Source organism: Pygocentrus nattereri, chromosome 24 (assembly GCF_015220715.1).
Source record: "Pygocentrus nattereri isolate fPygNat1 chromosome 24, fPygNat1.pri, whole genome shotgun sequence".
Lineage (NCBI taxonomy): Eukaryota > Metazoa > Chordata > Actinopteri > Characiformes > Serrasalmidae > Pygocentrus > Pygocentrus nattereri.
The window spans coordinates 23,284,507-23,306,885 of record NC_051234.1 but is presented as its reverse complement, the minus strand read 5'-3'; the positions used below and the strand labels follow the sequence as shown (position 1 = coordinate 23,306,885).

The following is a 22,379-nucleotide window of genomic DNA, read 5'->3' as shown; positions in this document are numbered from 1 at the left end:
GGTTTGCTAATCAGCTGCCAAATTATCACTGCCTTATCCACATCCAAGCAAATTATAAACTATAAACATCCCATCAGTAAAGATTCTCCACATATTTTATTAATAGCATCTCCAGGGCTCACAGCAGCATAGCACTCTGTTTCAGATAATGTTTACTGACCTTGTCTGGTGTATGTTTAACCACATGACAATAAAACAAGAAAGATTCTGTGGAATAAAATAGAATTTGCATGTCACGGTTCCTCACCTGTATACTGTTACTGTCTCAGAGGATAATAAACCAGAGATTTCCTTGTATGTTCAAATTGCAGTTCATATCTCATATAGATGCAACAGTGTTCCAGTTCAGGCTCCTGAGGAGACACTGTTGTTGAGTTTTTATCTGTTATGTTGATATTCGTCTCTGTATTTAGCATTTAGAAGCTTTGCTTTTAAGCCAAAAAGTGCATCCTGAACCAGAACGCATTTTAGAATAAAGGCCTTTGAAAAAAAGTTATTGTTAATATATATAAAATGTAAAAAAAAATAGTAATAATTATAGCTGGTTTATTTGAATGTATTGTAAATCCATGCCAGGCATCCACATCACCTCTTCTCAGAATGCTACAAACTGCATGGCTTTCCGTGCAACCATTAAAGCTAAAAGAGCAAAGAAGCCTGAAAAACATGTGTTAGCACTTTACACTATGAGGTGATGAACGTTCAGTGCAGAATTTGTGATAAAAGATTGGTAAACCATGGCGGTTTGAACTTGAAGTATGCAGCTATCCAAAATACTTGAGCATAGCAATAGCTTAGGCAATAGCTTAGGCAATAGCTTAGGCAATAGCTTAGGCAATAGCTTAATAACGTTTTGATGGATCTCAGATTGGTGTCTAGCACAGCCGGTGTGAATAAATCCACTTCAAGTCTTGTTTTTAGGGTGATCTTGCAGAATGATCAAGCATTTGTTGTTGTTAATTGTGAGTTGTTAAAAAAAAAACTTTCTTAACTTTAAATTATGTAGTCATTTTTGGTCTGTTTGTTGTGTAAAGGTTACACAGTGCAAGGCAAGGACTTAAAACAATAAAAACATGAACAAAATGATGGTACAAGAGTTTCTTATGAAGTGTCAGTGTTTATCTGCTTTCATAATTGTTTTAGGACATACTGCCCACTGAAGCAAGATGGTTATTCTAGAAAGAATGTGAGGTGCTGACTGCAGCCACTGCTTAAGGATATTATAAACTGACCCTCAGTACTGCACCGTCTTAGGCAGTCTGAACATACGTGCTGCCCAAGAATGTCTTACTCAGTCACGCAGAACATTTAATGGAGGTCACTACCAGATGCTACATCATCCTCACAGCATCTTGTGTGCAGGTCACTGTGGGAATGTTGACTCTTTTTTAGGTAAATGGGTACAGCTGCCAAATCTCCACTCATATGAACAGTTCAATTCCACCTTTTATTAGACAGTCAAGCTCAGTGCTCACTTTTAAGAAGCATCTACAAATGAATCTCTTTAACTAAGCATTTCATTAAAACTTGGCATCTCATGGTGTTTATCTTTTAATTTCGTCTGTGTCATCTTCTTATGATTCAAAATTCTTAAAATTTCTTGTATAATTGTTTTTTTATCATCTGTCTGTAAAGCCCTTTGAGCTGCTACCGGCATGAAAAGTGATATATAAATAAAAATGATTATTATTCATTTATAATTCACAATTTTATAATCTTGCCCATTACAAAGTTGTGGTAGCTTACTATTGTTATTAGGCTGAGCTGTATGATGTTTTTTTTTTAGTTTTTTTGATCCACAGCTTCAGACAGCTACCTCAGTTTTTTTTTCCAGCAAACATTCTGTTTGCTGCAGTTTGGCTGTAAACTTGAAACCCTGCACCTCAAAAGCGTAGCAGTTAGTTGGTTCCATTTACGTGATTAGCAACAGCCTTAATAAAATGAATGCTCATTTTAGACTCATTGCAATCACATCAAAGCTCATACTGCGCTGTACCTTCTCACTTTTGCACATCTGGCTCAGAGTTGTGGAAATTGAGCAGTATCTCTCTTTCTTCATGACCTATTCTTGATTTTCTTTTTATTGAACATTGACCATACAGATAAACATTGTTTCATAAAATGCAGCTCATGTAATGTATGTAACCTAATTTGCAAACCCTGTCTCTTGTTAGGCCCTGTCCCTTGTCAGCCTTTTAGAAAGAAATAAAGCAAATGAAAGAGACTATACAGTAGACACATTGAACAAGTCATACTATCATTTGTGGATAAGTAGAATTAGGGATACGTGTTCATCACTGATCACTTATGATTAAGCTTGCGGATTTAAGTACATATTGATGATTTCACAGATTTGCTTTTGTTTAAACCAGCGTTTCACTTCAATAGAAAAGAAATCGAGCTTCATTTTGTGTTTTGATTTCTAACTGCAGGACATTCCAAAGCTGTATGTCTTTACATGTAGACATGACTGACCAAAAGTTGTATGTACTGGCATCATACATTTGCCACTTATTGCTCCCATAGTTGCAATGTTTCCGCTTCTAGCCCCTGTCTCTGGACCTCAGGACAAGGTCAGAATGATAGAATAAAGAGCATGTGGCATCTCCCGCTGGAGTGGAATATGAATGCTTGCATGCCTGATGCCCCATCCTGTGCTTTATTATACATGCAGTTTCATGCTGCGGCTGAATTCATGCCGAAATGTAGTGGTGTGTTTTATGCGTTTGTGAATTTGGGGCAGCTGGATGGCGAAGCTCTTTCGTAACAGCTACTCAACGGAAGCCTTCATATTGTTTTCATGGTTCGGCTGTTCTTGTTCTGTTTTGTTGTGTTAGAATACTATGTATACCAGTTTAACAGTTTATGTTAATATGCATTATAATATATATATATATATATATATATATATATATATATATATATATATATATATATATATATATATATACATATATTATAATAATAATAATTAATAGCAATAATTTTATTTATATAGCACTTTTCATGCCGGTGGCAGCTCACAGTGCTTTACAGACAGATGATAAAACATAGCTACAAAAGAGATTTTTATTATAATTTTTTATTAGAATCAAAAGAAAAAGAAGTAGATTAAATTACAAGATAAACACCACAAGACATTCAGTTTTAATTAAATGCGAGTTTAAAGAGATACGTGTTTAGGTGCTTCTTAAAAGTGAGCACTGAGCTTGACTGTCTAATAAAAGGTGGAATTTAGTTCCACAGTTTAGAAGCATAATAACAGAAGAGGCCTCTCCATGTTTCTGTATTTTACAGAGGGTATTTATAGAAGGCCACTATCTGCAGGTCTTAGATTACGTGCTGGAACATAAACAGACAGACACTCTGTGATGTAAGCAGGTGCTAGGTTGTTTTGAGCTTTAAAGACTAATAGCAGAACCTTGAAATCTATCCTGAATGATACAGGCAGTCAGTGCAGCTCTTTCAAAACTGGAGTGATGTGATGTCTCTATTTTGTTTTTGTTAGGATGCATGCTGCTGCATTTTGTATGAGTTGTAAGGGATGTATAGTTTTCCAGTAAGTCCAGTAAGAAGAACATTACAGTAGTCAAGTCTGCTTGTAACAAATGCATGAGCAAGTTTCTCTACATCATTCTGAGATAGAAAAGATCAAACCTTAGTGATATTTCTTGAGTGATAAAAAGCTACTTTAGTGACCATGTTTACATGTGGGGTAAAACAGAGCTCAGAGTCTAAGAGCACAGCCAGGCTTGTACTTCATGTTTGGTATAAGAAGGTAAAGTCATTTTTCTCTGAGTTTTTGTGCCAATGATCAGTAATTCAGTTTTTTTCATGATTTAATTGTAGAAAATTTTGTGACATCCACTGAGAAATATCTGACACACAGCTGGTTAGTCTGTCTACATAGTCTTGATCTCCAGAAGGTATAGAAATGTATAGCTGGGTGTCGTCAGCATAGCTATGAAAATGTATACTATGCTTCCTAATAACATCAACAAGAGGTAGCATGTACAAAGAGAAAAGCAAAGGCCCCAAGACTGAACCTTGGGGGACTCCACAAGAAATGGCAAATAGATTTGATGAATGATTTCCAAGTCAAACCATGAACTGCCTATTACTTAAATATGATTTAAGCCATTCTAAAACTTAGAATGACCCAACATTCAAGACGTTGGAGTAAATTCTTGTGATCAGCGGTATCAAAGGCTGCATTAAGATCTAATAAAACTTAAATAGAAGGATTTTGTGCATCATTCTGTGCTGAGCCTGAGGTCAGTCATAATGCAAATCAGTGCTGTCTCTGTGCTATGGTTGGAACGAAAACCTGACTGAAACTTCTCATATAAATTGTTTGATATTAGATACGTATTTAGTTTGAAATCAACTTTTTCTAAGACTTTACTTAGAAAAGGCAGGTTTGAAATTGGTCTAACATTATTTAGTATGGAAGGATCCATGCTACTCTTTTTAGCAAAGGCTTCACCAGTTCAGTTTTAAAAGCATCTGGAAAAACACCTGTTGACAGAGAATAATTTACAGTAGTTAAAACATCATTGTGCACCATCTTAAGGAATTAAGTAGGGACATGGTCAAGATCACGTGTGGATGTACTTAGTTTTTTTTAAATAGTTGTGAGGTCTTCATAGTTGTTAACAGAAAAAGATGTCATTACTGATGTAGCTGGCTTATCAGAAACATTATTGGAGCTTGTTTGAGTCTGCTGAGCTACACTCTGTCATATCAGGTCTATTTTATTTTGGAAATGAATTGCAAATTCTTCACAGATTTTAGAAGATAAATCATCATGAAACACACTAGCAGACAAATTAGGGTTAATTAGCTGGTCTATGGCATGGTGGGTAGCGCCGTCGCCTCACAGCAAGGAGGGCCTGGGTTCGATTCCCTGGCCGGGCGACCAGGGTCCTCTCTGTGTGGAGTTTGCATGTTCTGTGTCTGCGTGGGTTTCCTCCGGGTTCTCCGGTTTCCTCCCACAGTCCAAAGACATGCAGTCAGGCCAATTGGACATGCTAAATTGCCCCTAGGTGTGAGTGACTGTCTGTGTCTGTCTGCCCTGCGATGGACTGGTGACCTGCGATGGACTGGTGACCTGTCCAGGGTGTATCCTGCCTTCCGCCCAAAGACTGCTGGGATAGGCTCCAGCACCCACGACCCTGATGGAAGCGGCTTAGAGAATGGATGGATAGTTGGTCTATGGTGGCAAATGGGATTTTGGTATTATTTTTGTGTCTATTGATTACACTGGAGAGATATGACTGTCTGGATATTTTCATAGCATTATTAGACTGAGATCTGATCTTTGAGAATATCATAGTGTACCTGCAGTTTAGTTTTCCTTCCTTCTTCCTGGGGCAAGAAGGTCAAGGCTTTCCCATAATCTAGCACTTAGATCGGACACTAGATCATTACAGGATGGAGTTGTCTGTGTATTCGCTGAACTATTATAAACAGTTTTAAACTTCTCAGCTGTTTCTGAGTCAATGTACCGTTGTTTAAAGTAACTTTCAGGTACTTTCTTCTTCTTCAGGTCTAAGTTGATTTGAAAGAAAATACAGAAGTGATCTGATATGAAAATATCCGAGATTTGAGACACCTTTGTGTTTAAACCTTTAGTGATAACCAGCTCCAAGATGTGACCTAGCTTGTGGTTAGAGCTGCCCACGTGCTGCTTCAAATCAAATGTCTCTAGAAGTGTAATGAATTCTAATGAATTACTAACTGAAGGACTAATATGTAAGATAAAGTCCCCAGACAGAAGGATCTTATCGTAGTTTGTGGACGCTGCTTACAATAATTCCACAATTTCTGACATAAATTGACTATTTTGCTTTGGAGGTCTGTTTATTACAATTATTAACAAAGGTGTATCATTAAAAAGGTTGATTGCAATGTACTCAAAAGCCATGAATTCACCAATAGAGGTACTTTTACAGATAAAGTCACTATTATAAGAATATCTGCCCTCCTCATCTGCCCTGTCTTACTGTATGCATAAAATCTGTACTTTTCAGGAGCAGCTTTAAGTAGAGTTGCTGTGCCATCGTCACTAAGCCATTTTTCTGACAGAAACATAAAATCTAGCTTATTCTCCTTAATAAGATCTCGCATCAGCAGGGTTTTGTTATTTAGTGACCTTACATTGAGTAGAGCAAGGTTTAATTTTCTGCTAGTTACACTATGTGTTTCGGCGGGGGGGGGGGGCTGGTCTTTTTAAGGTCTACGCAAATTCAATTATCAGGGTTTTGACTTCACACGTTTTTCTTTGATTTTTTAATTACATGGGGTTTGATGACTCTGTGACGTCCACCACATTAACTCAAGGCACTAGAGGATTTCTGTCACCTTGTTAAAGAATTAAAACAGGATTTGCTGATTTAACAGACTTAACATTATAGCAGGAATACTGCATTTAATACTATTACTATATTGTAATATTGCCGTAGTGTAAGTGTATTTCTGCACTTCATACGTCCCTTAGCACCATGGCACTGTGTGACATGGTGCCCCTGTGGAAGGCTACGTTGATTAATAAAGGAGTGGTGTGGTTACCGGGCCTGGTGTGAAATGGGCTTAATGTTTTGTTCCAGGAAATCTAATTAGGTCACTCGCTGCTCATGTGAGGTAATTTAATCAGTTGTGTCATTATAGCCCTCAATGACCTGTCCATCACAGAAACTAATCACAATAATGCTAAAAATATCATGCAGTCTTAATAAAACGTGGCAAAAACGTATATAAATTAGTTTGTTCCTCCTGTTTCATAGGGTAAGAGAGAGCAGTGGACCTTAAACTGCCAATTCCCTGCCAAATCTTCATTTTAATTTATTATGGTAATTTATTATTTAATCAATCATAGCAGCTTTAGTTTTCCTGTGACAGTGACACTATGTTCCTTAAATTAACTGTAAATTCAATAGCTGTGTGCTGAATGACTGAACTGCTCTCTCTCTCTCTCTCTCTCTCTCTCTCTCTCTCTCTCTCTCTCTCTCTCTCTCTCTCTCTCTCTCTTTCTCTCTCTGTCTGCCCACACACTGACATTCTCAAGTTCTTTCTTGGTCTTACACATCCTCATTGACCCACAGGCTCTCTGACAGCAGCTGTCAGTCTGTGTTTGTCATCAGCGGCTGACATTAGTAGACAGTCCCTGTTTTCCTCTCCCTTGCTCATTTACAGGCATAGGATCATCGCTACATTTCAACAGAGATGCTGCATTTTGTGCTGAGCTTTTAGGAATCTGTTGTTATGGAATTCCACAAAAAACCCTCATATGAGCCCAATTTCACACTGATATTACAGAAGAAATTAAGTCATTTTGTGCAGGAATGAAACTAATTTAAGAAAGCGGGAATTCACAGAGGAAAGAGAATTAGATGAAGGATGAACATGCCTAGGAACTTCTGTGTACAAAACATTGTTATTTTTTTCCCTGTTTTTATGAACATCATGAACAATATTCAAGCCACTAAGTAAATAGCTTATTCGGCGCTTGGTAAAATCTCTACAGATTTGCGTCATTGGTTACAATCGAATATCATCATGTCTCAGTATTTCTTCTAGTAATGAATCTGTGGAGTTTTTTCTTTTATGATGCACAAAGTATATTCAAAGCTGAACAACTGCCATTAGTTGTGTTTTCGCTCTTATTTGTTGTGTTTTTTTTTTTTTTTTACATCAACGTATAATCAGCCAAACAGTTGCTGCAGAATTTCATCAGAGTGATAAAGGCTGTGGCTGTGTGATAATGATGTTGTAGGCTAAGAGTAGTGCACAGAGCCTAGGCCTGGAAAATACATCGCTCATTAAGAATTTTCACAACATTGCCCTCAGAAGGCTGCGGCTACAGATGTTCTTTACCCCCAAGAGCTTGTTTACACATTGCATTAACATGCATTTAGTGAAGTCGCAAGCTTAAAATCAAGGACACGATCAATCAAAATATTGATTATAGAACAGATAGTCCCGGTTCTGAAATCTGACTGGCTGATCCATGCTTGAAGTTGGTGTAAAAGACTTGAATGTGCAAATATGCACTGGGGAATTGAAAAGGACTGTGGAACATTGTACTGATAAGTGGGCCAGACATCCACCTGTAAATGAAGTAAATGGACAAAACTGTAGCCCCTGTCTGAGATCCCAATTTTGTTTAAGCTGAGGGGCTGAACCGTTATCATGCTCATGGTTTTTGCACCAAAAGTGTAAAAGCTGACAAAATGACATGAATATACAATGATGGGCTAAGTTCTAAAGTTATATTTAAAACTCATTACTAGCCATCACTGTTTACCATACTCTTCTGTCTAATTTTACCCAGCCATATGTGATTTCGTTACCTTGCTGTGCATCACATCTATTTTATCGCTTGTTGTCCTCTCAATCTCTCTCAAAAAGTGATCCCAAACTCTGTGGTTTTTAGCTGATCAGTTGCCTATGGTACCCTCATGCATACAACTCAAAACCAATCAGCATGAATAACAAACCTGCCGGTTCAGATAGGAACGGTAATTTATTGGAAATAAAATTAAATAAATTAAATTCATGACAGCATGGGTCAAACAATTGTTTATTTGTCACTTATTGGATAATTGGTTACTTACATACCTGATCTGGATATACTTCGGCCAGATTCATTGTACACTTTTAACTAAAATGCTTCACCAATGTGACCAGATGTATGCAAGTTTACCTTTTTACGTCCGGTAATCTACTGTAAACATGGCTTCTCACCTGTTACTACCTGCGACCTGTTGGACACTTGCGTTGACCCAGAGGGCAAGAAGGCACTTGGTATCAGCATAAGTTCAGCATAACGAATCCTCCATCTTTAATATTATAGTTTATTCTCTCACCTGGTCAAGATCTGTCTCTGACCACCTATGAATGTGGTTTGATTGATCTGATTGTAATCTGATCACAATGCATACTGGGTTTGTTTATGCTTGGCTTTTCATGCAATCAAGTGAAATCCAAATGTGATCTGATCTATGAAGTCACATGTTGATGCAAAGTCTAAAAAAGAAGTTGAAGTGGTTACTTCTGTTTTGCTACACTATTCAAAGGTAATTATGTATAGAACTGCAATAATATTTTGTCACAATCAGATCATACATATCTCCTCAGCTCTCCAACCTGTTTCACAGAGCTACTAATGACATGATCATTTATATAACATTATACCGTACTCATATCATCACCTACGGGTTAACAAATTATTGTACAGTGCCCTTAGAATTGTGTCCATAACTCATATGTTCTGGATGAGTTTCTGTGGTGACACACACATTATTTTAGTCAAAAATAATGCAATACAATCTTTAACCATGTCACATTTGTTCAGTAATGTATTTTTAATATGCGGCAAATCATGTTGCAGTCATGATATGTAGCAGTACCATTACAGTGTGGTATTTTGTCCATATTGTGCGACCCTGTAGTAGCCTATACTCTTAAGGCTGTTTCACACCGAACACAAATGGGCAGAATGTCTTCAAGGGCTGTATACCCTTTGATTCTCACTTAACAACCTGTGCCACTGAAAAAAGCACACCACTTCATTCAGGAGCTGAAACTATAGCCCTGCTTGGATTGGATTAGACTATCAAGGGGATGTCTGTAAAAAAAAATGACGCATCATTTGAGTGATGAAATTCTTGCATCTGGCTGCTTTGTTCCAGTAGCTGTCATTTAATCAGCCCATGGGATCTTGCTTTTCTGATTTGTTTAATTTCTTTCTCCTCCTGGTAATGGTGTCTTGGTGTCTTAGTGTAGAGAGCATGGAGATTACATTTTACCGCTCAGAACAAGTGCATGGCTGGGAGACTTTTCCAAAGCATCCACCATTTCACAATTTGGGAAGTATTTATTATGGATGTGTGCTAGGACACTTAATACAGGGAGTAACCTTTTTTCTCATGTGAAGCAACATCTGCCTGGTAAATCAGATTTGTGCATCCAGACAGGACTAAAACTATAAGAGGAGCACTGGGTTTAGTGAAAAACAGTAGTTAATTCAGCTTGTAATTTTCTCTGATCTGGACCAAAATAAAATCAGCACCTGTAAAACAGGAAATTACCCCAGTACCTCATGTAAATTCAGTTGCGCCCAAATTTGGCTGTTAAGTGCGTTCACGTGTAGCCTGGGTGTTCACAGTCGCTTTGAACTGCTTTTGTCAAGTTCTAGTTGCTGGGAAAAAAACTACTCTATGTTGGTACCAAGACAACACCAAAGACAATAGCGATTGGTCAAGTGAGATCAAGTTTACAAAAATCAAGCACAAGACAAATAAAATAATCCATCCATCCATCCATTTTCCAAGCCGCTTCTCCGTCAGGGTCGCGGGGGGGTGCTGGAGCCTATCCCAGCAGTCTTCGGGCGGAAGGCAGGATACACCCTGGACAGGTCGCCAGTCCATCGCAGGGGCAAATAAAATAATGAATTAAAGAATTCATTTATTGACCTCAGAATAAGCTGCACAAATAAATCATGCTCAGTGTGTGAAGACAAAGTTGTATGAAAGTTTGTGTGCAGGCTCAATGAAGCTAAATGAAAAAAATCTGTAAATGCATTATACTAAAAAGAGTCAATATCAATCAAAAGGTTACAGTATGCAGTGTCATGTGGAATTGATGATAAAGACTAACATTTTCCTGCTCTCTCCTCCACAGACTGGCTCAGTTCAGATGTGCGATGTGGTCAATGAAATCGAGCTGGAGAGGGAAAGATGTGAAAACAAAACGGCTGGAAATGTCACATCAGGTAACATTCACAAAACTTTCAAACTTTACTTTGGGAAGGTCTAGGCTGTGTTTCCATCAGAAAGAGTGAATATCAGTGAGATTTGATGTTAGATTTATTTTACCGCACTGTATTAGATGTATAGCTCTGTGGCTGTATTAGACGGCAGACTACCAATATCCAGCTAGATGAGTGTGTGTCTTTAGTGTTATAATAGATTGCTTTCAAGGCCCTGACACAATACAGGTAGGTTAATGAAAAAAAAACAACTTGTATGCTTTCCAAGCCTCCACAGAGTCTTCAAGGGCTCTGAATGTTCATACAAATGGTCGTCTGCAAGCTCCTTTGAACTATGAAATAGGTTATCCTTTTCTGACTCATCCTTTGGGCTGAAAAGGTACATTGACAAGCCAGCGTGAGGCAAGCTCCACATAATTCCTTCACCGTTCCAGTGTAGCCCCGGGATTTACAAACCTTCTCACAAAAAGACACTACAAAGCACACTTTCTTGCTAATGTCCACTCAGCTGTGGTTGACAGTTAGCTTCAGGGCTTACTTTGAAGTTCATCTGCCAAAGCCATTACATGTAAGCAACTGAAACAACGTTCTTGCATAGGCAAAATATAATGATTCTAACATGTCATTGAGATGGCAACTTTGTAAGAGTAGGTCTGTATTTATTAAATATTATCGTTTTTGAATATTCTATTTAATAGTATCTTGAATAATTAAACTTTCTATGTAGTGCTGAATGATTAGTTTTTATATATAAATCACAATTTAAAAGAGTGCAAGACCTGGAATTTTAATAACTTCTTACATTATTCAACATTGTCATCAAAACAGCATTGTGTTGAGAATTTTTACCTTATAAAGCAGAACTTGTGAGTTCTGCATTATATGGGTGTGCTCATTTTTCTGGCAAAAAATAGTTTATTGAAAATAATCTCTTTAAAATTGCAATGATGTTCAGAAAAATAAATATTTAAACTCAAGTGTGAAACTTGTAACCCAATCAAGCAGCCTGCAAAGGCAGAGAAAGTAGTAAGCAACATTGAGTGATGCCTATGAAGGTAACATAAGTTAGCTAGGCTTAAAAAAGTCCCCCCAAAACTCTAATTAGGCATACTGTTGTATGTTTAACCTAATAATGCAGAATTTGTAATGCTGATCTTTCTGTTGAAAAAAGGCCTGGAGTTTAATTCATATACACATTTGAATCACACAGAAACATTTAAGCAATTAAATATTTTCAGGAGTTGGCCTCGGCCCCTTAGTTCCAGTGAAAGGAACTCTTAAAGCTTCAGCAGGCCAAGAGATTTTGGACAATTTCATGCTCCCAACTTTGTGGGAATAGTTTGGGGACGGCCCCTTCCTGTTGCGCACCAATGTACAAAACAAGTTCCATGAGCAAGTTTGGTTTGGAAGAGCTTGACTGGCCTGCACAGAGTCCTGACCTCAACCCTATAGAACACGTTTGGGATGAAGTAGAGTGGAGACTGTGATAGTCATACTATTTTGAGAATAAAGTCATAATATTTTGAAAAAAAAAGTTGTAATATTTTGCTGAAAAAGCCATGATATTTGGAGGATGTGGGCTAACGACTGGGGTTCTGCTATAATGCAGTGGGGTCTCAACTGCTGTGGCGCACTAATGTCCATTCATTCCTGTCTCTTTGTGAATCAATCATTTTGATTATCATTCTCAGCGTCTGTGAGTTTATTCTCAAAACGACTTTATTTTCATATTACGACTTCATTCTCAAAATATTAAAATTTTATTTTTGCAAAATCATACTGTACAACTTTTTCTCAAAACATTACAACTTTATTCTCTAAATATTACCTTATTCTTGCAATATCATACTGTACAAGTTTTTTCTTGAAATATTACTTTTTTCTCAAAATGTTACAACTTGGTTCTTGAAGTGTACTATTTTTATTTTTATTAACAGTGGCCCTAAAATGCCGTCGTACCAAATCACAGTCCCTGGCAACTGCGCATTACTGGTGACAAGCTAGGAAGTTAATTTTTCTATGAAAATGTGAGTTCATAAAAGTGGTAAATGTGTCAAATATTTTAATAGCTTTTCTGTTTTCAGATATTTTAATTATTGAATATTATTTAATATTTTTTTGTATAAATCCTCTTCAACATAAATGTATAATACTGTAACACGATTTTATTCTGAGTCATTTTGGACCATTTCTTTTTTTCACTATAATGTTTTATGAATGAATAAACAAAAAGCAAAAAAGTTATGAGGGTTTAGAAGATTATTTATAGGAGCAGTGAGTCAATGGCTTTGTTTGCTAATGGTGTTACCGACCCCACAAAAATAGTTCATTTAGCTTTGCTGTATCATGGAGGAAAAATGATTTGTTCCTTTACTGTTTTTGCACCTTTCACACTGATTAAAATAGTGCTTTCAGAAGCATAAGGAAATATGTTTAATCAGGATCGTAATATGACGAGTAATTGTTCATGGAATTTATTATGGTATTATTCTGTTATTGTAATTGGGTGTATACTTTGTCAACAGGCTGCAAAGGCATGTGGGACATCATTGCTTGCTGGCCTTCAGCCAGAGTTGGGGAAATGGTGGTGATTCCTTGTCCAAATTATTTCAGCTACTTCAGTGAGCATCATAGTGAAGGTAAGCACAAAACAAGTATGTGGAAAAAATGAGTAGGTGTTTTTCAAAACACAGTTGAAAACTTCTTATCGATTCTTGTTTTACCTCAGCCTGCACCACAACTGTGTGATTGTGTGATATTTATGGCTGAGTATGTGGCTTAGAACAAAGTTTAAATTTCTAAAACAGTTTTTAAAAGCTGGTGCTCTTGCGTTAAATTACGTAACAGGAATGTTTGAAGTGGGTGTTTTGTCGTTTGATTTCTGGGAGAGAACTTGCCTGGCCTGCTGGGAGAACAATGTAGTATAACTCTCTGTAATGGTCCGTTAGGATTTCAAATTCAATTTGACTTGTTTCTGTAAGCTAGTGGTTGGCATGGTTTAATGAGGAACTGTGTGCTGTCTAACAGTGTACTGTAAATGTTTGATCTTTTATCAGCTTAGCACTGTGTATCGACTTTCTGCAGTCTCACAGGGCTAGACTTGACCTCATAATGAGAAAATCTAGAGACAACCTTGAAAAATTTGGGCTGACTGTTGCTGGGGATGTAGACCTACTAGGGTAGGAACAAACAGCGTAAAATTTCTAAACAAATCCAACACCTTGTGAAGGAGCTCAGAGTAGGGGTGGTGGTGTGTTTCATCAACATTGTCTGATGGACAAATAAGCCTGCTGGATGTAATATATGTTAGTATAAAAGTGGTGTGTGCAGGAAACACTTAGCTAGCCTGTTTTGCTTGTGTTATTGATTGTACTCTGGATGTTAAAATAGCACGGAGTAGAAGAATTTGTGGGGTGGGATATTGGGGTTGTACCTGTGTTAGTGGTGGATTTTGCACCAAAAGTTTAGGTTGTCCTCAGATGTGATTCTTGGTGTGAGATCACATCTGGCCCTGCACATCTACCTTTTGCTAGCTTTATTTGTTTGGATAATAGAGCGAACAAGCAAAAAAGACAATAGTCATGTACTCACTATTACAAAAAAAGGGTTCTTAATTGGTGTTATAGCATTTAACTGACATAAATCTACACAAACATATAATATCTATTACAACACAAATTAGTTGTCATAAAGGCTGCTTTTGTCTCTTTTTAAAATCATCTTTTTATTGAAGGACAGATGCAAGTTATACAGTGTACAATTAAAGTGTTGTTTCCATTTTTCTTTTCTTCAAAGGGCAACCCTGTCCACCTAGCCCTCCCACCCCCCTTCATTGGAAGTCCATAAAGAAAAGTTTACACACTAAATGACAATAAGAGGAAAAAGTGCAGGGGAAAAAACAGCATAAGGGATGCTAAAAACATCAACAGCCTTCATGATGTACAGTGTATTTCAATATATGTTTAATTAAAATACAGTAAAATATTACATTTGAGTGCGTCGATCTAGACGCGACCCTAATCAGTCAGCTCCTCATTTCTCGAGTAGGGGTTGGCATGTTTTCACAAAGATATTTTGTCTATCAGTAAACTCATAGCGAGGTCTCTTTGTATGCAGCACATCTCCCAGATCCCTAAGTCACTGCTGGATATTGGCAGTTGGCCAGTAACGTACAGAGGGAAATGGCTTGGCCTTCATGTTTATTAATAGATGAATTTACTACCATTGGTCCAAAAATAGCAAGTAATGGATCTGGTTAAGTAGTTTTATTAAATGCCTTTGATATACAGTCGATTAAAAGTGTCCAAAAGGAATTTAGTTTAGGGCAGGACCAGAACTGATTGATAAGCATTGGTAAGGAGAGATGTTGTGATAACCAAGCTTGGACTTGGAATAATGGAATCTGTGAACCACTTTATATTGTACTAAGGTATGTCTGGCATTTATAGAACTATATTGTGTTCTGTCAAGTTTAGCCTCCTATACATCCTCAGAGATTTCAGCATCAAGTTCTTGTTTCCAGTCATTTTTCAGTTCATCAGTGAAGAACAGTTCATCACACAACAAAGAGCCTGATCCCTGAGAACCTGGTGCATGGTGAAAGATGCTGTCCATATGTTATGCCTAGGCAAATGTTTATACTGTGGTATGTACAGTACTGTGTGAAAGTTTTAGGCATCTAAGCAAATTTACCTCTGTGAGTTTATCACAATATACATTAGAATAAAGTCATATTCATAATTAAAATGAACATAAAAACAAAAAAACGTAACAAGACTTTCATATTTTTCCTTGACACCTTCAGAGCCGCCACAGAGACTTGTTAATATCATCAATTACATCATGAGCACAATTTACTGAAGCACTGATTGGTCAAACCAGGAGCTGCTTTTTAACTACATATAATACTGGGCTTCCCTGAGGAGAGGTTAGAAAATGGTTAAACAAACACACTAACATTCATCCATATATATATATATATATATATATATATATATATATATATATATATATATATATGGGTCTCTCTGGGTCGGGGATAGGCTCTTGCCTCAAGTGGAGGAGTTCAAGTATCTCGGGGTCTTGTTCACGAGTGATGGTACAAGGGAGCGGGAGATTGACAGGCAGATTGGTGCTGGGTCAGCAGTGATGCGGGCTCTTTACCGGTCTGTTGTGGTAAAGAAAGAGCTGAGCCATAAGGCAAGGCTCTCGATCTATGTTCCCACCCTCACCTATGGTCATGAGCTTTGGGTAATGACCGAAAGAATAAGATCGCGAATACAAGCGGCCGAAATGAGTTTCCTCCGCAGGGTGTCTGTACTCTCCCTTAGAGATAGGGTGAGAAGTTCAGTCATCCGGAAGGGACTCGGAGTAGAGCCGCTGCTTCTTTACGTCGAGAGGAGCCAGCTGAGGTGGTTCGGGCATCTGGTTAGGATGCCTCCTGGACGCCTCCCTCGGGAGGTGTCACAGGCAAGTCCACCTGGGAGGAGACCCTGGGGAAGACCTAGGACACGCTGGTGTGACTATATCGCCCAGCTGGCCTGGGAGTGCCTCGGAATCCCCCTTGGAGAGCTGGTGGAAGTGGCTGGGGAAAGGGAGGTCTGGGCTTCATTGCTTAGGATGCTGCCCCCGCGACCCGAACCCCGGAGAAGCAGAAGATAATGGATGGATGGATGGATGGATGGATATATATATATATATATATATATATATATATATATATATATATATATATATATATACACAGTACAGACCAAAAGTTTGGACACACCTGCTCATTCAAAGAGTTTTCTTTATTTTCATGACTATGTAAATTGTAGATTCACACAGAAGGCATCAAAACTATGAATTAACACATGTGGAATTATATACTTAACAAAAAAGTATGAAACAACTGAAAATATCATCTTATATTCTAGGTTTTTCAAAGTAGCCACCTTTTGCTTTGATTACTGCTTCGCACACGCTGTCATACAACTTTGGCAAACAATTTGGTCTGTGTTCAGAATTTGGTCTGTGTGATGTTCAGAAGAGCTTCGCTTTGAACTGATCTTTTGTGTTTTTGCTCTCCGTCCTATTCACCTGCCAAACATGCTTTTTTAGACAGTCTGAAAGGACATTCCTGTGTTTTTTATCTTTTTAATAGTAATAATTATAGGAGCAGGGAGATCTTGAAAGCAAGCATTCATTGCTGATTCAGAGATAGAGAACAGACCTGTTGATTGATGCTGTCAGGCATGTGTCCACAATGTTTAAGTCTTTATTTGGTCATCTGTCACCATCTGCATTATATTTCTGCTATGCAGTCATCCCGGAAGCCATTTGTCATCAGCTTATGTATGAGATGTACCGAAGCCCAGGAAGCCTAGGAATAGTAACATGTAGCACACCCACTGCTTTGTGATGTCTTCTTCTTCATGCAAGTTGGTTTGGCAACATACAAAGGAAGATGTATGAAAAGAAAGTGGAAGCAATGGCTATTCACTGTAATGGGCTGAACCAGAGGGAGTTTTCATGCATTAGAAAACTCCCTGTGTGCACACATGTGAAGTGTTGAGAATGAAATGCGAATGAGGTTTTCAGGCTCTGAAAGGTTTGTTGGGAATCTTTGTTTGTAGGAGCTTAAAAAGCATAAGATGCAGGCGATGGCATATCGCCAAATGAGAGCCTGCAGTGGAAACATTTTTATGCTTCAGAGAGAGTAAAAATATTCAGAATATGAGTTCTGCTTTGTTTTTTTTGTAGGAAATGCTTTTGTATTCTCTATGGTCATGATCATTAAGTTATTCAAGAAAGTAATCTAGCAAAAAAATAAAGATCATTCGAAACAAAGTATGGAAATTTAATACTCTATCATCGATTCGCCCCTTGTTCTCTCTTAGGGTCACTCATTTACCATCTTTTTGTAGAAACCACTACCACTGATCTAAAGTAGGCACTCGGTATTGTTTATACAACCATGGCAAAATTATGGAATCAGAACTCTTGGAGGAAGTTCTTTCAATTGTTTAATTTTGTAGAAAAAATGTAATCACAGAGACATGCCACAATTTTTTTTTTACAAAATTCCAACCTTCTGGCATTAAGAAAACAATAAAACAAAGAAATAAATATAGTTGTTGTAGTCAGTCACAATTTGTTTGTAGATCAAGTAGAGGAAAAAAATGTGGAATCACTAAATTCTGAGGAAAATATTATGGAATCGCTCTGTAATTTGCAGTTCTAAAACAAACACCTGCATCAGATTCAAAAAGAGTGCTCACACCTTGGAGAGCTGTTGCACAAAGTGGATTGACATGAATCATGTTTCCAACGCAAGAGATGTCAGTAGAAACAAAGGAGAGAACTATAAAACTTCTTCAAGAAGGTAAATCATCACGGAATGTTGCAAAAGATGTTGGTTGTTCCCAGTCAGCTGTGTCTAAAATCTGGACCAAGTGCAAACAAGAAGAGAAGGTTGTAAAAGTGATGCATACAGGTAGACCAAGGAAAACATCAACGCATCAAGATGGAAAACTTAAAGCAATATGTCTTGAAAACAGAAAATACACAACAAAACAAATGAGAAACAAGTGGGTGGAAATGGGAGTCAATGTCTGTGAACAAACTGTAAGAAATCACCTAAAAGAAACGAAAAGCCAAATGAAACCATCAATAACACGTAAACAGAACAGAACAAGGTTACAGTGGGCTAAAGTAAAGCAGTCATGGACTGTGGTTGACTGGATGAAAGTAATCTTCAGTGATGAATCGCGAATCTGCATTGGGCAAGGTTGGAACTTTTGTTTGGTGCCGATCCAATGAAATTTATGAAGACGACTGCCTGAAGAAAACATGTACATTTCTACAGTCATTGATGATATGGGGCTGCATGGCAGGTAAAGGCACAGGGGAGCTGACAGTCATTACATCTTCAGTAAATGCCAAAGTCTTCTCTTATTCCATCAGCTGAAAGGATGTTTGGTGATGACTTTCATTTTTCAAGATGATAATGCATCTTGCCATAGGGCAAAGGGCATGAAAACTTTCCTTCAAGAAAGACATACAGTATAATGTCAATGGCATGGCCTGCAAATAGTCCCGATCTCAGTCCAGTTGAATTTCTCTGGTGGGAATTGAAAAAAATGGTCAATGACAAGGCTCCAACCTGCAAAACTGATCTGGCAACAGCAATAACAGACAGTTGGAGACGGATTGATGAAGAATACTGATTGTCATTAGTTATGTCCATGCCTCAGAGAATTCAAGTTGTTATAAAAGCCAGAGGTGGTGCAACAAAGTACTAATGGTGCAGTGTTTTTTTTTTTTCATGATTCCATAATATTTTCCTCAGAATTTTAGTGATTCCATATTTTTTCCTCTACTGGATCTACAAACACAATTGTGACTGACTACAACAATTATATTTATTTCTTCTTTATTGTTTTCTTCATGCCAGAAGGTTGTAATTTTGAAAAAAAAAAGTTCACTATCAGTAGCATTATGACACATTTTTCTTGCAAAGGAATATGAAGGACACAACCGAAGCACTACACACAGTAAATGAAATGTTTAAAGGAAAGAGATAAAACAACTTGGTTTCTCGTTTGTATAGCAGGTTTGCAACCCCCACAGCACACGTCACATAGTAAGGAAATGCGTAGTGCAGATGTATGATTTGTTCTGTTAGTTACATCAAAAGGGCACATCATTTTGACGCTGGTCCTACATAAACATGCTGACGTCTGACTACTTGTACACAGTAATATGTACACAGTGAAAGCCACTTTAAACAGAGTAGTCAAACCCTGGAAGGTCATTTACAACATACTCAGACAAACTGAAATGGACACAGTTAATGAGTGCTGGGTGGGAGTGGAATACAAATATAAAATGGAATATATGGAATATAAAAAACCCAGCTGTATTACAGAAGTTATATGTATTTCAGTATGTCATTCAGTAGTGAGGGTAACTCATTTGTAGATCAGTTTAATGGATGGCCAATGAGAAAATAATCTTAGAATGATGTGGCAGAGACATCAACGCAGCTGAGACTTTGTATTAGATCTACATAGTTTAAATATTATGACGATGCACATATGCTGTCTGGATAGCTATCTGATGTCAGAGCTAATCCAGACTTAGGTTTTAGTAAGTTGTAAATGAATGGCATCTGTAATTAACCCGAACTTCAGATAGATTAGCTCCTGCGCTAGCTAGCATGCTTGCTATCCAAACTGCTTGCTAGCCAGCCATTTCAGGTTGTTCTGAAGCACTTACTGAATGTAGTGCTTCATTCTGTCCTTCAGACTGAAGGTTTTTCTTTATTTTCTCTATTTGGAATTTGTTACAGAGCGACTTAACACTTCAGGAACTTGTGCCATTTAATTGAAACATTCTTCAAACAGTGTAAGTGGGTTTTAAGTGTTTAACTGTTTTAAGTGAGTTATTGTGGGTTAATGATTATTGATTGCTCTGTTTTATGTTTTTATGGGAACAATTTGTTGTGTGTTGCTGTATGTTGCGGCCTATCTTGGCCAGGGCACTCCTGTAAAAGAGATTTTTGATCGCAACTAAATTTGTCCTGGTTAAATAATAGGTAATAATGAAAGTCACAATTATTTAATGCTGTTGCAACCTGCAGGAGTAATGACTGCACATAACTGCAGCAAAGCTTTTAAGGTTGGTGAACAGAACTTAATCTGCTTTCGTTAATATTTCTTGCATGTTTTTTTTTTTTGTTCATTGTGTATTCACAACATGTTGCAATATCATTTCACAGTTCTACATATTTGGTAGGATTTGGTCCATATTCTTCAGCCCTGGTAAAAATGCAGATTAAATTAGGGCAAAAATTGGAAAAATTCAAGACTGACCATCTAATGTAGTGAATTATGCATGTGAGCCTATTGGTGCTTAGAGAGCAGCCAGCGAAAGTGGCAGGCTGAGTACTATCTTCTCACAGAGTGTGTTTGAGTGGGAAGCTAAATTAGATGCATGACTGTACCATGACCAGCTATATTCACGTGCGTCCTGCTCCGCTGCGAGTGAATCTGAAGAGTGAAATTAGATCTAATGGTTAATGCTCGAGACGGCAGTGAGTGTGGAGGTGGTAACAGCAGATCATTTTTATTTATTTTATCTTTATACATTATGTTAATTCATGAAACTGTTGGGTTGCTACCTGGTGGATCTGGTTGTTCCCAAAGCAGAATGTCATACAATTTTCTTTTTTAGAAATAAGCCATTGAACCCTCTGCTTATTATTCAGTTATTATTCTTAAGACTTATAATTCAGAAACTACCTACTATGAATGTACATTATGTATGAATGTCACTGTTCAAATTACTTTACTCTGAGTGAAAATACATTAACACGTCTTCTGCAGGGAACAAACAACAATATGGCATTTTTTCACATTTTTGCCAATTTTAGTGCAACATTTAGATTATTATTATTATTGTTATTATTATTATTGTTAAAATAAAATGTAAAATCTGCAATAACTTTTGCTGGGGCCACTGTTTTTTTCCCAATAGATTTTAAGGCTTCAGCAAACAGAAATTTTGCATAAAAATGTGCAGAAGAGGATGTAAAGGATGTGTTAACTTATTGTGACTTGTGCGGCTCAGAAATAGACCCTGAAGGTGTAAGGCTGTCTTTATATGGTAATATTTTTATGCAGTTGGTTGCATGTTATGTAGTTTTGGTACAGCTTCACAGTTTTATGAAGCAAATCAAAACCAAAGTTAGTCGCATCACATTGCATTACTCTACCAGTTAGCTAAATTAGCACCCAGAGATGAAAAAATACCAACCTTGACTCAGTTATTAGGAGTGGGGGGGGGGGGGGGGGGTCTTCTGTTTTTTTAGCCACCCAATAAACCATCTTCTGTTTTATTTTCTTGTCCATTGGTCCAATGAGTCTTTTCCTTTTTTAACAGTCTGGTCCAGTTCATAATTCACATGTGTTTGAATCACCTTCTCAGTAGGAGGAGACACCTATATATTCCTTTTTTATGTTCTATGTCAAGCTTACCTGTAGCTTGTGTTGTGGTCTACTTGCTGAGAGTAAGGAACATTCTCAATGCTTTAGAGCTGCTCCCTGCCAGCTCCAGCTTACAAACTGAACCTGCACTAATGCCTCACTCTCTCTCTCTCTCTCTGCAGGAGGTTTGTACTTAATGGAAAAAGTCTCCTGACAGTCCCTTGTGCAAAATATTTAACCTCACGTATAAACTTGTAATATTGGTATGTTTAAGGAATAATAAATATCAGTTTCACACAATTTTCTTTTTAACCCAAATGTAGCCAAGATGTGTTTGGTGGCTGAAATTCGCTTCTTAAGTTTTATTTTACTTCTTTTAATTCATCTGTTTGGTGCAGTGCAGAAGAGGATGAACTCCTTTTCCTCTCAGTGTTTTTTCGTCATGCTCTTAGGGAGTTTTCCTCTTTTGAGTCTTGGTTCCTCTCAGTGTTTTGACCTCATGCTCTTCGGGAGTTTTGAATTATGGTTCGTCTCAGTGTTTCTTTTTTTCTGCCACTGTCTTCCTCTCTGATGGTTGATAAGTGGCTGCATCCGCACATCTGGAAAGTTGTCTTGGGAAAGTGTCTATAGGGAAATGT

General features: G+C 37.6%; 1 protein-coding gene across 1 annotated transcript in view; it reads left to right on the top strand.

Moving 5' to 3' along the window:
- The window catches only part of vipr1b (vasoactive intestinal peptide receptor 1b), a 131,042-nt gene that overhangs the window by 28,811 nt on the left and 79,852 nt on the right, over positions 1-22,379 (top strand). Inside the window, exons 2-3 of the mRNA XM_017717465.2 lie at positions 10,684-10,774; positions 13,297-13,410. Of these exons, the coding sequence (XP_017572954.1) occupies positions 10,684-10,774; positions 13,297-13,410 (205 nt within the window). The remainder of the gene's footprint in view (positions 1-10,683; positions 10,775-13,296; positions 13,411-22,379) is intronic.